Source organism: Babylonia areolata, chromosome 1, assembly GCF_041734735.1.
Source record: "Babylonia areolata isolate BAREFJ2019XMU chromosome 1, ASM4173473v1, whole genome shotgun sequence".
NCBI lineage: Eukaryota > Metazoa > Mollusca > Gastropoda > Neogastropoda > Buccinidae > Babylonia > Babylonia areolata.
The window spans coordinates 94,425,115-94,442,105 of record NC_134876.1 but is presented as its reverse complement, the minus strand read 5'-3'; the positions used below and the strand labels follow the sequence as shown (position 1 = coordinate 94,442,105).

The window sequence follows — 16,991 nt, the reverse complement described above, 5'->3', positions numbered from 1 at the left end:
ACACTGTTGGAAGGGGTGTGTCAATGGGACAGGGTGGGTGACACTGTTGGAAGGGGTGTGTCAAGGAGACAGGGTGGGTGACACTGTTGGAAGGGGTGTGTCAAGGAGACAGGGTGGGTGACACTGTTGGAAGGGGTGGGTCAAGGAGACAGGGTGGGTGACACTGTTGGAAGGGGTGTGTCAAGGAGACAGGGTGGGTGACACAGACTGTTGGAAGGGGTGTGTCAATGGGACAGGGTGGGTGACACTGTTGGAAGGGGTGTGTCAAGGAGACAGGGTGGGTGACACTGTTGGAAGGGGTGTGTCAAGGAGACAGGGTGGGTGACACTGTTGGAAGGGGTGGGTCAAGGAGACAGGGTGGGTGACACTGTTGGAAGGGGTGTGTCAAGGGGACAGGGTGGGTGACACTGTTGGAAGGGGTGTGTCAAGGGGACAGGGTGGGTGACACTGACTGTTGGAAGGGGTGTGTCAAGGGGACAGGGTGGGTGACACTGATTGTTGGAAGGGGTGTGTCAAGGGGACAGGGTGGGTGACACTGTTGGAAGGGGTGGGTCAAGGAGACAGGGTGGGTGACACTGTTGGAAGGGGTGTGTCAAGGAGACAGGGTGGGTGACACTGTTGGAAGGGGTGGGTCAAGGGGACAGGGTGGGTGACACAGACTGTTGGAAGGGGTGTGTCAAGGGGACAGGGTGGGTGACACTGTTGGAAGGGGTGGGTCAAGGAGACAGGGTGGGTGACACTGTTGGAAGGGGTGTGTCAAGGAGACAGGGTGGGTGACACTGTTGGAAGGGGTGGGTCAAGGGGACAGGGTGGGTGACACTGTTGGAAGGGGTGTGTCAAGGGGACAGGGTGGGTGACACTGTTGGAAGGGGTGGGTCAAGGGGACAGGGTGGGTGACACAGACTGTTGGAAGGGGTGTGTCAAGGGGACAGGGTGGGTGACACTGTTGGAAGGGGTGTGTCAAGGAGACAGGGTGGGTGACACTGACTGTTGGAAGGGGTGTGTCAAGGGGACAGGGTGGGTGACACTGTTGGAAGGGGTGTGTCAAGGGGACAGGGTGGGTGACACTGACTGTTGGAAGGGGTGTGTCAAGGGGACAGGGTGGGTGACACTGTTGGAAGGGGTGGGTCAAGGAGACAGGGTGGGTGACAGTGACTGTTGGAAGGGGTGGGTCAAGGGGACAGGGTGGGTGACACTGTTGGAAGGGGTGGGTCAAGGAGACAGGGTGGGTGACACTGTTGGAAGGGGTGTGTCAAGGGGACAGGGTGGGTGACACTGTTGGAAGGGGTGTGTCAAGGGGACAGGGTGGGTGACACTGTTGGAAGGGGTGTGTCAAGGAGACAGGGTGGGTGACACTGTTGGAAGGGGTGTGTCAAGGGGACAGGGTTGGTGACACTGACTGTTGGAAGGGGTGTGTCAAGGGGACAGGGTGGGTGACACTGACTGTTGGAAGGGGTGTGTCAAGGGGACAGGGTGGGTGACACTGTTGGAAGGGGTGTGTCAAGGAGACAGGGTGGGTGACACTGTTGGAAGGGGTGGGTCAAGGAGACAGGGTGGGTGACACTGACTGTTGGAAGGGGTGTGTCAAGGAGACAGGGTGGGTGACACTGTTGGAAGGGGTGGGTCAAGGAGACAGGGTGGGTGACACTGACTGTTGGAAGGGGTGTGTCAAGGAGACAGGGTGGGTGACACTGTTGGAAGGGGTGTGTCAAGGAGACAGGGTGGGTGACACTGTTGGAAGGGGTGTGTCAAGGGGACAGGGTGGGTGACTGTTGGAAGGGGTGTGTCAAGGGGACAGGGTGGGTGACACTGTTTGTTGGAAGGGGTGTGTCAATGGGACAGGGTGGGTGACACTGTTTGTTGGAAGGGGTGTGTCAATGGGACAGGGTGGGTGACACAGACTGTTGGAAGGGATGGGTCAAGGATATTTTTGTGTGACAGGAGGCTGCCTTCACTGGGTTGGAATACACAGGGGACAGCACTCTGTTTGTAACCTCCAGCAACGGCAAGGTGTCGGCGTGGGACACACGGCACAATTCATGCTTCATGCACTGGGACGCTGACGGGGGTGAAATCAGTGAGTCATTCAACATTCAGCTTGAAACTAGCAGATAGATATTATTTTAGGGGGAACCAGTAGAGGTTATGTTTCTGACAAAAAATTTGGATATTGAATATGAGCTTTTAAACTCTATATTAGTGTGGCTTGTTTTCTTTTCCTATGGATTCTTGCTGATTTTTTAAATGTTCCGTTTTGTTCATATGTGTATATTCCATGGCTGTACTACACTTCATTGCCATGTGCTATGATTCCCTCAGACGTTTTTATCCCACTGTGCTGTTAGGAAATAGTGACTGGGCTTCTCGAAGGAAATCTGATGAAATAACGTCATGGCTGTTGGGTGTGTCATACATCGTACTAAATGTAGTTGATTAGTGCATTATTATTTTGATAAAAAAAGATAATGGCATACATACAGACATAGCGCACACACACACGCACACGCACACACACACACACACACATATCACATCACATGAATGAATGAATGAAAAGCAGTGTAGTAGCACTGTGGTGGACATGTGTTTTCACAGACTGTGTGACAAGTGGCGGGGGAAAGCTGCTGATCGGCAGTAGTGAGGGACACCTGCGCCTGTGGGCGGTGGAAGGGGTGGGTCAGATGCGCATGCCTGGTGCAGCCGGCCGTGTGCCGGCCAGCATGGGGCTCATCATGGAGGATGAGATGACTTTGGACGGAGCTGTCGTCAGCGCTCGTTTTGATGACGCCCTAGAAATGGTCAGTGGGCTGGCTGGATGGAATGGAAAGGGTCTGGGCTTCTTGATTGTTTTGTGTGTTTTTATTCCGTTAGAGACGGACACAATAGCCGAGTGGTTAAAGAGTTGGACTTTCGATCTAAGGGCCCCTGATTTGAATCTCGGTAATGGCACCTGGTGGGTAAAGGGTGAAGATTTTTCCAGTCTCCCAAGTCAACATATCTGCAGACCTGCTAGTGCCTGAACCCCCTTCGTGTGTATATGCAAGCAGAAGATCAGATATGCACGTTAAAGATCCTGTAATCCATGTCAGCGTTCGGTGGGTTATGGAAACAAGAACATACCCAGCATGCACACCCCCAAAAACAGAGTATGGCTGCCTACATGGTGGGGTAAAAACGGTCATACACGTAAAAGCCCACTCGTGTACAAAAGAGTGAATGTGGGAGTTGCAGCTCACAAACAAAGAAGAAGAAAAAGAAGAATTCCTTGAGAGTTATGTAGGACATCATTTCACAGTTTTTTCAATGTTCACCTTTTTTTTTTTTTAAGGTCCTTCCAAAGAGGCATGTTGGTAATATGCCTGCTTCATCCATTCAGTCCCTTCAGCGCATACAAAACTCTGTTGCCCGACTCGTTCTCAGAAAGAAAAGATCTGAGCACATCACTCCTCTTTTGCAACATCTCCACTGGCTCCCTGTCTCACACTGAATAAAGTACAAGATCAGCACTCTATGTTATAGATGTATTCACAAAACTGCCCCTTCCCTGCCTCTTCCTTGTCTTTAGTTTCTGCAGTTTTAGAGTTATGCATGCGCGTGAATGACAGGTGCGAAAGCGCTTTGATTTGTCTCTGCACAAGATTCAGCACTATATAAATACCATTATTATTATTATTGTTATTGTTATTATTAATATCCCCACCCCCACACCCACACCCACACCCCATTCCTGTTTTTCTTTTCAGAATATATGCTGTGGAAGAATTTGTGAAGTTGAATGACTCTGTTATGCAGTGTTTGTTTAGTGATACAGTCACAGATGCATTCATGAAAGGGTAGCTTGACTTGAAGAACAACATTTACTAACTTAATCCTTTGTGCCCTGTGGCACAAATGGCTGCTGCTGCCTTGCTTGTGCAGTCTTAGCTAGTTTCGCCAAGGTACAGCCAGCCATTCTGCTAAAGGAAACATGTATTCTTTTCTTGACTGTAGAATGTGTCAAAGAAGTCATATTTTGTTGTGGTCCCATATTTCTTTTCTTTTCTTTTTGCCTCATTCCTTTCTTCTCTGTATTGCATGCATGTAGAACCTGTGTGTTGGTTAGTTGTCAGAGTTGATGTGATGTGTTGAACAGGGCATTGTAGGCACCAGGTGTGGAACTCTGTGGTACATCAACTGGCAGGAACGGACCAGCATCAGACTGATCTCCGGACACGCAAAGCAGGTTTGTGTCTTGAGTTCAGAGACCAAAATAGGTTTTGTTTGTAAATTATCATGTTTTCAAAGGACAGAGGATGGAAGCAAAGAACACAGGATGGAAGATAGCATTGCATATAAATGTGGACACAGTATTTCTTATTTCTGAAGCTTTGAATTTGTATTTAGATTTTTCTTGCAAATGAAAGAGAAAGAATTAAACGGGCGCAATCGCTGAATGGTTGAAGTTTCAACTTTCAGTCTGAGAGTCCTGGGTTAGAATCTTGGTAACGGAGCCTGCTGGGTAAAGGATGGAGATTTTTCAGATCTTCCAGGTCAAAAAATGTGCAGACATCCCTTTCATGTGTGTATAGATGCAGAAGATCAAATACGCAAGTTAAAGATCCTGTAATCCATGTCAGCGTTTGGTGGGTTATGGAAGCAAAAACATACCCATCATCACATCCCCTAAAACGGAATATGTCTGCCTACATGGCTTGGTGAACAAAATTGTCATACACGTGCAATGTTACATGTCTGTATGAGTGTGTATTATTGCATGACTGAAACCTGATTGACACAGGAAATCAGCTCCATCCTAGTGTTGTAGTCAGTCAACTCAAAAAAAGTAAAGAAAGTGGAAAGTTACAGAGAATATTTAATCCCTTTATTTCAAAGGAAATGGAAGTCCATTCACAGAGGAACAAGATCAAAGGAATTGTTCCAATCTGGTCTAGTGCCACTTTTATTGCACTTTTTTTTTCCTTCAAAATTGAGCCATTTCTTGGCAGTACCGCTTTCTGTCCTTAAGTTTAAGCTGGCTGAAGAGGCTGAGGTGGAGTTAATGCCTTGTGATGATTATTGTAACAGATTTAATGGTTCCCATTCTGTCTTGAGTTGTTTGGTATGGTCTTTCTAGTCATTAAAGTGACGGGTTAATTGCACTGGAAACCTGATGCCTTTCAGGTGACGGGCATCAGCATGGCCCCAGGAGGCCTGATGGCCACCAGTTCAGCAGACGGCAGTGTTCGGGTCTGGGTGCTGCGCAACAAAGAACAGGCCCTGCAGTTCCAGGTCAAGGACCAGGTGGGGGTCTTGGCTTTAGACTTTACTGCTGGCATCATTCTGAACTGTTGCATGATTGGTTAAGTTGTCACTGAAATACTTAATTCTTTCGAGTGAAGTGTTTTGAAATTCTTTATTTTATGTTTTTATTGTTTGGTTTAACCATTTTAATATCAAGAAAAGAGACAAAATACAATATTCAGTAAAGAAAAACTTGAGCAACAAGCCTGAGCTTATATCATGCTTTTTTTTTCTTTTGCTTTATTTTCTTCTTTTTTTAATAAAAGATATAAAACCTCATTGTTTTTGAGTAAAATTGGGAATGTAATCATTTTGTCTCTTGTTTAACCCTCAAAGTGCTGGATATAATAAAACATACTTACAGAAATCATGCTTAAAACAAAGGGATAGTTTGCCTCCGCTACCTGTGCTCTGATTTGGGGCATTTGTATGCTTATCAGTAAGAATAAATAGGTAAACCTATACATTTTTGGAAAGTAGAGTGAATGAAGAATCAGATAAAAGTAAGAAAAAGGCTGTACCTTGTAAGTAGTTGGAGATATTCCACAGGATATAAACAACAAATTTTGCAAACTTGTTTTCCAAAAACGTCAACCACAATGTTTATAGGTATTTTCACATCTTTTATAGAGTCAAAATCTCAAAATTGGCATTAAACTGTGCAGAAAATGTTCTGGCTGCAGAATCATGAAATGAATATAACTGAAACAATGAAATTATAAGCACTGTATTATTTGTTTGAGACACACCCACCGACGCCACGCACGTGCACATCTACAATACTTTATGCAATCACAGGCAAAAAGAGAAATAAATGTTTTCTTTTAGCTCATGTTGCTTTCAAAAGCAGCAAGAATGCTTTAAATCAAAATAATTTCCAGTTTTCTAGCTTGATTTGGTCAAGAAATCACAATAGACCCATGCCTAACCCACTTTACCACCCCTCCCCACCCCCATCACCCACCCCCCAGTTTTTGTGGCTGGAGACACAAAACTGAATGAACAACAAGCAAGCCAGCATGCCCAAGTGTCAAAATAACAAAGCCGTTTTCACCAGAATCCCTGTCAGCAAATGAATCATCACTAGTGACAAGGTCACTCATTTCCTGAGCTTTTTCAACTTCAGTGTCACTCATTGTTTACAAAAAATACGAAGATCTGGACTTATAAACTCGGTCAAAGTTTGTGCAAACACAAGCAGGGAGGCAGTAACACCAGAACGAGGCAGTTTTACGAAGGCTGCCGAGCATAGCCGTACGATGTCGGACCTTATGTAAACAGAGCCACGATCGTGGCCCATCGCACTTTACCGGGAAAGCCACGATCGTGGCTCATCGCGCTCTCCGGGTTAATATAATTTTTGCCTCTAATGCTGAACTTTGGAACTGAGGGCTTCAGATACTCACAAACAGAAGGACATGCGCAAGATGCTGGATACTTTTGAATATGTCCCATTTCATCAAATTATTTCATTCGTAAAAAAGAAGGAAAAAAAAAAAGAGAAAAATCTTATTGAAAATCTGAAGACACTGACCCCAGTGAATTCAAAGAGAACTGGTGAAAACTGTTACAGGTGTGTAACTGTGTGGCCTTTGCTCCCGCCACCCTGAAAGCACCGGCAGTGCTGGGGGACAGTCAGGATGAGAACGACCCTCAGGAGAACCAGGTTGTCCCCAGTCTGGCGGCAGGCTACGGGGACGGCACTGTGCGCGTCTTTGACGTCAACGCTGTGGAGATGCAGCTGAAGCTTCACCCGCATTCTGCTGCTGTTACAGCCATCGCTTTCTCTGCTGATGGTGAGAATGGGTTGTGTTTGTTTTGTTGGCTGTGTACGTATATCGGTACACTCATACATATATACACATACACACGCTTTCACATGAAAAGATAGTGAAGAAACAATTCAGGTTTGTCGCATTCTCTTATCTGTGAGTGTAGTAGATCTGTCGTTGTGACCTCTTCACTACAGGACCTTGAGTATAATTTATCCGCAAAATCTTGCTTCTTCGTAAGACCTGGAATGTAACTGACCACAAATATTGTATCCTCATGATATCACCTGAACTGGATCTGGGCCCGAGATTAAGCATGGCTATTTTAATTGCATTTTTACTGTTTCCAGACATGCAGTATTTAATGGTGGGAATAATTTCTTGGGAGTTTCTGAACTGGTGTTACTTTTCGCTCCATCATTTTTGAAAACAAGCCACAGAAATGGATGCTCAACCCAGTAACCTTTATGCCATGTGTGCAGAGTATGTGTCTTTATATTCCGGGCATGTTTCAGGGGGCATGATCCTGTCTGGGGGTCACGATGGTTTGATAGCGGTCAGCAGTCCCACCAGTGGCATGACGGTGCGTGTCATCACAGATCACAAGGGAGCACCTGTCACCACCATTGATGTGCCTGTGCTGAAGGTATGACATTGGTCATCCATCCTATGGGTATGTATAGGCCCATATAGATGGCAGGAACTTTCAGTCTCACAGCTGTCTTAGTTTTTATATGTTCTTCAAGAATTCAACATGTCTTAACTCTACATGCCGTAGAACCTGGGTTTTAAAAAAAGACACCAAGCACCACCTTAACTCATTCAGAGGGGGAATGTAGCGGAATGGTTAAGACGCTCATTTGTCAGTACAGAGTCCATGAAGGTCTAAATTCGAATCTCGCTCTCGTCCTTCCAAGTTTGACTGGAAAATCAGACTGAGAGTCTAGTCATTCATGAGACAATAAATCAAGGTCTTGTGTGCAACACACACTTGGGGCTCTGAAAAAGAACCCATGGCAATGAGAGTGTTGTCCTCCGGCAAAATTCTGGAGAAGAAATTTACTCGGGCAGGCACACAAATATGTATGCATGCACTCAAGGCCTGACAAAGCGCATGGGGTTATGCTGCTGGTCAGGCATCTGCCTAGCAGATGCGGTGTAGCATATATGGATTTGTCCGAACACAGTATTGCCTCCTTTAGAAACTGAAACTGAAAACGGAAACAACTCATTCAGAACCTGAGCCTGCTTTTTACAGTAACTCACTACGTCAAGAGGTGCCGTGGGCCATGTCAGAGTCAGCTAGGCTTTGGAGTTCTGCGCCAGTGTGCATTTTACTCTTGATTCTTCACACCACTCAAGTGTGATTGTGTACCTGACTTAGGCTGGAGAAGGGTAAAATGGCAAAGGGAGAGGACTTGGCCCAGCTTTCCCATGCTGAGCCTTCAACACAGTGATTATGAATCCGCTGCCTTGATGGCTGCATAAGGTGAATGGGTCTTTAACTTATAACCGAGCTGCAACATTATCCAGTAAAGCACAGTATTTTTGAGAACATGATTATATGTATCGAATAATTATTGTTTCGATTTCCAATACTGTAAGTTTGATTTTAATATCAGTTTGCCTTAACCTGACAAGGTTGGCCGTGCAAATTTTTATATATTTTAGAATGGTAATTTATTCCACCTTTAACTTGACTGACATTCATCTCATTGTTAGCAACATGGAAAGCTTGGGCCACAAGTGCAGAATAAATAGGGCAAGTGAAAGCCAGAGTGAACAGGGTGGCCACAGCAAAAGATGTTCGATGTGCAAAAGGGCAGTTAGACTGCACCGCACAATGGGTGCAGAATGAAGCGTGAACTCTGCTCATGCCGTGATGCTGTCTGTGTGGTCAGCCCTGTGACATGGACCCCGGAGTGTCTTCACCACAGCTCTGGCTGGCCTGCAGTGCCGACCGGCGGGTCAGCATCTGGTCAGCTGACTGGGGTCGTGACCTCTGTGACCTCGTCGATTGGCTTACGTTCCCTGCCCCAGCCTTTGCGCCTGACGGAGCTCCCATCAAAGGAAAAACTCAGGTATGAAAATTATTGTGGATTAAAGGTGAATTAGAACAGGGTTTTTTTCTGGATGGGAAAGTTTTAAAGTGAATAAAAGAATATATGTTTTATGAACACAATTTCATGCAGAAATGACAGTTTGTTCAAGACAGAAGTAATCAAAAGACTGCATTTGTAGAAAGATTTGTAGAAAGACCATCAAAGGACAGGTTCATCTGCGCATATGTTAGAAGATATTGGTATGTATGTGATGGCACACATTGGAATTGACATACAGTTCTGTGTGACTTTTTCTGTTTCAGTACTCGGTGCTTCCTGCTTCACTGGCCAAGTTTTCTCAAGAGGAGCCAGACATTGTTGTGTACACAGGGTATGGGATGAACAAGTGCCTACAGTTCTACAGTCTTTCTCAGCGGAAGGTCAGTTTGAAGGCTTGAGAGACTGACTCAGATGCTACATGCATGTTCATGCTTTCTGTCAGGTGGAGGAAGGTGGCAGAATGGTTAAGACGCTCAGCTGCCAATACAGAGAGTCCGTGAGGGTGTGGGTTCGAATCCCGCTCTCGCCCTTTCTCCTAAGTTTGACTGGAAAATCAAACTGAGCGTCTAGTCTTTCAGATGAGACGATAAACCGAGGTCCCGTGTGCAGCACGCACTTGGCGCACTGAAAAAGAACCCATGGCAACGAGAGTGTTGTCCTCTGGCGAAATTACGTAAAATGAAATCCACTTTCATAGGTACACAAATATGTAAGCATGCACTCAAGGCCTGACTAAGCGCGTTGGGTTATGCTGCTGGTCAGGCATCTGCTCAACAGATGTGGTGTAGCGTGTATGGATTTGTCCGAACGCAGTGACGCCTCCTTGAGAAACTGAAACTGAAACTGTCAGGTTCTTGTCTATTTCTGAAAAGATGAAAAGTTTGTCAAGATCTAGTGTGCTTTTGGGTCTGTTGTAAAGAAAGTGGGTTAGTCTTTCCGTCATTTACTACCTTGTGCATGTCCAGGACAGAATCTGTGCTGGCCTTTTCTTCTTTTCTTTCTTGTTTCGTTAAGAAAATATATTGTTCTGGTTATAAGTGATGTGTCAGATTTCACCTGCCAGCTTTAAACATTAATTATACCAAGCAACCCTAAATGCAGACCCTTTGGTATATTCAGATGTCACACTATATTTTTGCACAAAATACCTCCAATGTATTCAAGCAGTTTAATGTATTTTTAGAATCAAAACTAGAACAATATGTATGAGATATTTTACTGTGTGTGATGCGCAGGTGTTACGAACAGCTTCCCTGACTCACTGGGCACGTTGTTTAGACCTGTCACCTGACAGCCCCCTCATAGCCATTGGTGTCAACGGTGAGACTTTTTTTTTTATTGTTTGTGCATCTGAAACATTTGTAATAATTCTTTTTCTTTCTTTTTTTTTAGGTTTTTTTTAATTTGTTGTTTTTTGTGGGGGGGGGTTTTGTTGTTTTTTTTTGCCATGATTTTATTTCCATTAAAAATGAGTAATTGTCAGTTTCTCATCACCCTTTGTTACAGTACAAAAACAAATGCTAAAATAAATGAATAACAGAATAAACTGAAAAATCACTTAAAACAATTACATTAACAAATTGTTATGGATGAGTGAAAAAAATTGAAAATCTAAATATCATACAATTAGATCAACAAATTGTTGTGGATTTTACACACAAAAAAAAGATGACTTTTTAATGAATAGAGAAAAAAAACGTATGAAATATATTGTTGATATAATTGGGTCTCATCCGTCATGGTGTGCAGAACGTGTGCTGAAGCTGATGGATTACTACGAGGGCAGTTTCCAGGACTTTGTCTCCCACGACGACTCAGTGTGTCAGACATGTTTCACCCCTGATGGCAGCCAGCTGGTTACTGCTGCTCATGGACAGATCCTGGTGTGGGACATCATGTTATGAGGCTGGCGTCTCTGTGCCCGACACAAGCTTCGTTGTTATTGTGATAGTAGTGAGAAAGTCGCTAGCGTTGACTTGGTTAGAGTGAAAACTTGATAGAAACACTGACTGACTAAGTGATTCTTTCTGAGTGAATGAGGCATCATCATTGTGTGAAAGCAGAGGTCTTTGTCCATATGTTGTCGAAGATGGTGAAGTGTTGTGAACAAATTGGACTTGTAGTCCGCCTTGTGGTTGGTGAGTTATGGGACTTGATCAAACCCGAAAGAGACTTGGTGAAGGCTGATGTTGTATTTTCAAAGACCTGGTGAAAAGTGATGCTACATTTTATAAGCCATTGACCACATCTGTGTAAAGATTCCTAAATTAAATCATCCTATGTAATTTCAAACTGCTGTGCTTTTTATCTGTTAGTTTTAATGTTGATAGACTGAATTCATAATATTGATATATATTACTTGTCAGGCCCAACACTCGGCTTATATCACAGATTGACATAAGTTTACATTTGGGCCAACAGCAAAGTGAGAGCTGTATTATTAATGGTTTCTCCAGTCAATGGGAAACCATTTACAGCTTAGTCTTTTGTGAAGGACTATGACTCTCAAACTAGGAGGCAAAATTGCACTGGCTCTTAGTGCTGCAGCCTTGTGAGCTAGTTGGCCTTTGGGAACCATCCCAACGCCGACTATCCTGAAACCCTCTTGGCTGAGAGAGTGGGGATGTAACTTGGGCAAGACACTCTCCACTATAATCAAATTCTAGCCCCAATAGTCGGAATAGCAGTTGCCTCCTCTGCTGTTGTGATGGTCATAGTCGGACACGACTGACTATCATATATATATATTACTTGTCAGTTAAGTGTGCAGATTCTGCTTCAGTCTCTCATGACAAAATTATCTGATTTCAAAACTTATTTTATAGTTATTGTCTTATTAACAAATTTGCCAGTTGGTAGTGGTGCTGTAAAATATCCCCTAAAACACTGCAGGGCAAACAATTCCATCTGAAGTAGTTTATAGAAAATTCAGATGTTTGCTTATGTGTGTGACTGGTAATTTTTTGCTTGAATTCACATTTATTTACGCATTAATTTAATAGTGTGTGTGGTGTCATATTTTCATATTACTTTATGTATGTTCACTTCATGGGACGTGAAATCAAAATTATGTCTCTGCCAGTGTAAACACTTCCAGTATGAAGAGCTGGGTGTGAAAGGCACATAGCTGTCTGTTGAAAGCATGAACAGGTAGACAGGAGCGTGTGTGTGTGTGTGCGCGCGCATGTGTGTTGCAGCTAAACAATTTTTTTTTAACACATTGTAAGTTTTAGGCACATCTTAAATTATTTTTGTGTTTTAGAAGAATCTCAGAAATTGTTAGCATTGCTCATAATTTCTTTCTGTAAACTAAAATATTTTGTATTCTGTTTATTGCTTTATTAGTTTCAAATACTTTACAGTATATACCTTAGTATTTTGAGCTAAGCCAAGTAGAATGTCTCAGCTACAGGACATTTGAGCATCTTTTGTCATCTTTGTTGGGAATTTTCAGTGCATTGAATTAGTCACAGTTTTAATTTCATTGGATTTAGTTTAAAGTTATTCCTAGTCGTATTAAAAAAAAAATAAAAAAAACTTTCTCTTTCCCTATCAAGTCCAGGCTGTATCCATTGAAAAGGAATGCTTCTTGACATGCTGGGTCATATTCTCTCAACTCTGCAAGAGGAATTCTATTCACGTTCACCTCAAATTTTGACATGTCACCTCATAATCTGGAGCAACATGTGTATGACTAGATTTAGTTTTGGCATGCACATGTCCTTTTAATTTTGAATAAAGAGTCTGTGTAAGTTCATCTAACTGTGCATGTAGGCAACAGCTTAAAACTGCAAGATGGGTACAGGTGCTGAATCTATACCTGTTCAGTCTGCTCACACGTAATCATTATTTGTTTGATACACTCAATTTTAGATGTTTAGCTGATTAATTTAATTGTAGATTTTTCTAATTTCTGGTTAGGTGCAAGTTGTCTGGATGTTTTGTTCAGCGTTTGTTGTTGCAAGATGTTAGCAAACATTCCTACTGTGGTACTGGTGATTTTACTTATGGATTGGTGAAAAACATTTTTAACAAGAAGTGGGTTTGATCTTTGTCTATAGTTTGATAACCATTTTGCTTTTCTTGTATACATGTAGGATGAGCAAAGTACACCTTTACCATTTTTAAGTTTTCATAATTTTTCTCTTTTTTAACATCTGCCTGTTAAGGGCATAGAGTTGGAATACACATACTACTTTTGTTGTTGTTGTTCAGAAATGATGAAAGAAAACTAGTATGCTATGTATGAAAATGATATATTATTGGAAAACAGAACTCGGAATACTTCTGCCAAGTTTTTGACAGAAATATCTAGACAATTAGAGAGTTCTGTCTTCCAATAATGTATCATTTTCATACAAAGCAAGTTTCTATTGTAGTCCATAGATCTTCAAATAACATACCATACATAATTTATGTGTTTGATATATTATAAATGCCAAGGCAGCATCCAAACAATTGCAGTGTATATACTGACATCAATGTTGAGACTGGGGACCAGCCAGGGAAATAGGACATAGGGAAGGGGATGACACAGGGAGTGAGGATCTGAGAGGAATAAAACGTAGGAAGGATGTGATAGAGTGAAAGGGGATTAATGACGGGAAACACACTGATGCCGAAAAAACCCGGGTCAGAAAGGAAATGGGACAGGGTGGGGGAGAGGAGAGGGAGGGAATTGGGAATCAGACAGGGGATGGAGGGATTGGTGGTCAGGAAAATGGGACATAGGGGATGGAGGGATTGGTGGTCAGGGAAATGGGACATAGGGGATGGAGGGATTGGTGGTCAGACAGGGAAATGGGACATAGGGGATGGAGGGATTGGTGGTCAGACAGGAAAATGGAACATAGGGGATGGAGAGATTGGGGGTCAGACAGGGAAATGGGACATAGGGGATGGAGAGATTGGGGGTCAGACAGGGAAATGGGACATAGGGGATGGAGAGATTGGGGGTCAGACAGGGAAATGGGACATAGGGGATAGAGAGATTGGGGGTCAGACAGGAAAATGGGACATAGGGGATGGAACAAGAACAAGAACAAAACTTTAATCTCCAGGCCTCCGGCCCCTAGAAAGAGGTCAAAAGTACACAATATGGTGATCACTCAACCACAACAAAATGTAAAATACGTACTAACTTAACCTGTAGAACAAAAGTGCTTCTCGTGCATTGTAAATTAATTCTAACTTTCATCATTGTTGTCACAGAATTCCTGTCATATCTTCAGGGCATTAAATATATAAACGCATAGTTTACGAATACTGTAAACAGAACCATTCTTCATCAAGTGAACATACGATTGACCTTCAGAGTTCAGATGTTTTTGCCGCAGGTCATTGTAAAGGACACAATTGTTTATAAAATGGTTTTCATCTTCGATTACATTACAACGTTTACATGCGTAATTTGAATTACATTTGAATGTTCTTCTAAAAAATGATCCATTTATTGGGAGCAAACCAAGCCGTAATTTTACTAAACAGTCCCTAAAACACTTTTTATCCACATATTCAAAATATTGCTCACACTGAAAACCAGTTTTAAACAGTCTGTAGTTATGATATATATCTTTAGACATTACTGACTCGTCCCACTCCTGCATAAATATATCTTTCATTCTTTGCTTAACTAATGACAAAAATGTTTGCTCACAACCAACGCCTTGTTGCAACCAGACATATCCAAACCCAGGTCGCGCCGATGGAACATGGCGACGTGCTTACAGTTTGATGGTGAAATTTTCTAATTTTCAATGATTTCCAGGACATTCTAGGTAATTGTGTGAGACCAGTATCATGCCAGCGAGTGCGTTGCAGCACCGGCAGGTGACAGGCAAGTTTGTTATCACCCTGATAAACATTTTATTCCATAAATCCAATATTATTCGGCCAGTGGGTGTGTTGTTCCTCGTTCGAGGATGTGGTACCGTGGAAAGACACTTTGTGTACGTGAAGACGGACTGTGAGTTTTTCGCCACCCAGGTTGCTGTTTTTCAGCGATCAACTACAGTTGAGTACAAACAGTCGTATTTTGGTGTGTTGACTGCTGTTGCTGTTATTTTCATGGCATGCTACCTGTTGGCCTGTGGGGACATTGAGTCCAACCCTGGTCCAAACTCACCTGAAAAAGAACGATGTGGAGTGGATACTTCCCTGACTGACGTTGGAGGCACTGGAGTCAAGGAAGGAACCGACTTAGTAGGGCAGTTTGGTGAACAGCAAACAGCTCTAGGGCTACAGGATTTCCTAAAGGGAATACAGGACATACAAGTCTGCATTCAAAGAATAGAAGAGAAGCAAGACAAGCAGGCAGAACAGTTACAGAGATCCATGACTGACGTGAAGACTTCGGTGACTGCACAGATCAACAAGATTAATGAAAAGTGCCAGCTGCTTCAAGAGGAAATCGGGAATCTGAGATCACTCTGTGACAATTTGCAAGAAGAGAACGAATTTTTACATGATGAGTTGAAATCGATCAGCCAGAAATGTGACTCCCTTGAAAACCACAGCAGACGAAACAATCTGTTATTCTTTGGAATGGAGAAACAACAGGAGAAAGAGAACTGGGATGACTGTGAGAGACAGGTGAAGGCAGTGATTCGAGATGGAATGGGGATCACAGAAGACATTATGATAGAAAGAGCACACAGAACTCAAAAAGACACTGCTATCATTGTGAAATTGCTGTCTTGTAAACAAAAGACACTGATTTTGAAGAATGCTTGCAATCTGAGCTCATCAGACCGATTCAACAATGTATATGTTCGGGAGGATTTTTCCGAAACCGTGCGACAGAAACGACAAGGACTCAGAAATGTAGCAAAGGACTTGTACAATACTGGTCAGAAACCAAAGTTCAGATTTGATAAACTGATAAACGACAGAAGGGGTCTTCACATATGACCTTGAAAAAAAGAAAGTGAAGGAACTGAGGAGATTTCAGTTTAGTCATGCAGACGTTGGAGACCATGGCGACGACAAGGAAAGGGGAAGAAAGAACACCAAGATGCGGGTAACTGAGGACAGGAGGGCAACGAAGGACCGGAGGGCAGCGGAGGACCGGAGGGCAGGGGCAGCTGAGGACCGGAGGGCAGCGGAGGACCGGAGGGCAGCAGAGGACCGGAGGGCAGCGGAGGACCAGGACCGGAGGAGAACTGAGGACCGGGGGACAGCAGAGAAACGGGGTACAGCCGAGGACCAAAGTACGGACCTGACGAACGAAGCGTTTGTCTGTAATCAGGCGAACTTTCCTCCACTTCAGGGTCGTCGCAGTGATGAAGGCGAACACAGCCCAGTAGCTCAGCGATTCTTACTCCTGACATCGGAGTACCCAGATATGAAAGGTACGAAACCGAACTGTGGTCGTGACGTCATGGATTCGTTGCAAGATAAATGCAACAAGTCACAGCAAGGTCGTAGCACTGCCAATGTGTCAGACACAAGAAGCCCTGTTAACACACGGAACAGGGCTCGCGCGGAGTCAGTGGCTGGGGGGTCGCGAGAAAAGAGAACACAGATACACACACTGCAACAATGGGTCAGGCCAGCGAACGGGGATCGAAGTCAGCAGCAGAGGGGGGGTAGAGGTGGTGGACAACATCCAGGGGGGAGAGGGAGAAATGTAAGTCTTCCTAAATAGGGGTGTGGCCAAGGTCCTTATGAAATAAAAATATGTACGTGGAATTGCAATGGTTGGTTGCAGAAACTTGACATTAAAGATGTGATAAAATCACTTTTGTGCTATGACATTTTCGCACTGAACGAAACATTTGTTAATTCAGACAAATACGACTACCATGCATTTAAGGACTATGATACATATGTAGCTAAG

The 16,991-nt window shown here is 43.6% G+C and overlaps 1 protein-coding gene across 1 annotated transcript in view; it reads left to right on the top strand.

Annotated features, from left to right (window-relative positions):
- The window catches only part of LOC143289677 (WD repeat-containing protein 90-like), a 45,549-nt gene extending 29,585 nt beyond the window's left edge, over nt 1-15,964 (top strand). The window contains exons 32-41 of the mRNA XM_076598727.1: nt 1,942-2,077; nt 2,596-2,798; nt 4,133-4,222; nt 5,161-5,280; nt 6,854-7,076; nt 7,568-7,698; nt 8,954-9,133; nt 9,418-9,534; nt 10,390-10,474; nt 10,904-15,964. Of these exons, the coding sequence (XP_076454842.1) occupies nt 1,942-2,077; nt 2,596-2,798; nt 4,133-4,222; nt 5,161-5,280; nt 6,854-7,076; nt 7,568-7,698; nt 8,954-9,133; nt 9,418-9,534; nt 10,390-10,474; nt 10,904-11,058 (1,440 nt within the window). The 3' untranslated portion in view covers nt 11,059-15,964. The remainder of the gene's footprint in view (nt 1-1,941; nt 2,078-2,595; nt 2,799-4,132; nt 4,223-5,160; nt 5,281-6,853; nt 7,077-7,567; nt 7,699-8,953; nt 9,134-9,417; nt 9,535-10,389; nt 10,475-10,903) is intronic.
- Nucleotides 15,965-16,991: the final 1,027 nt, after the last annotated feature.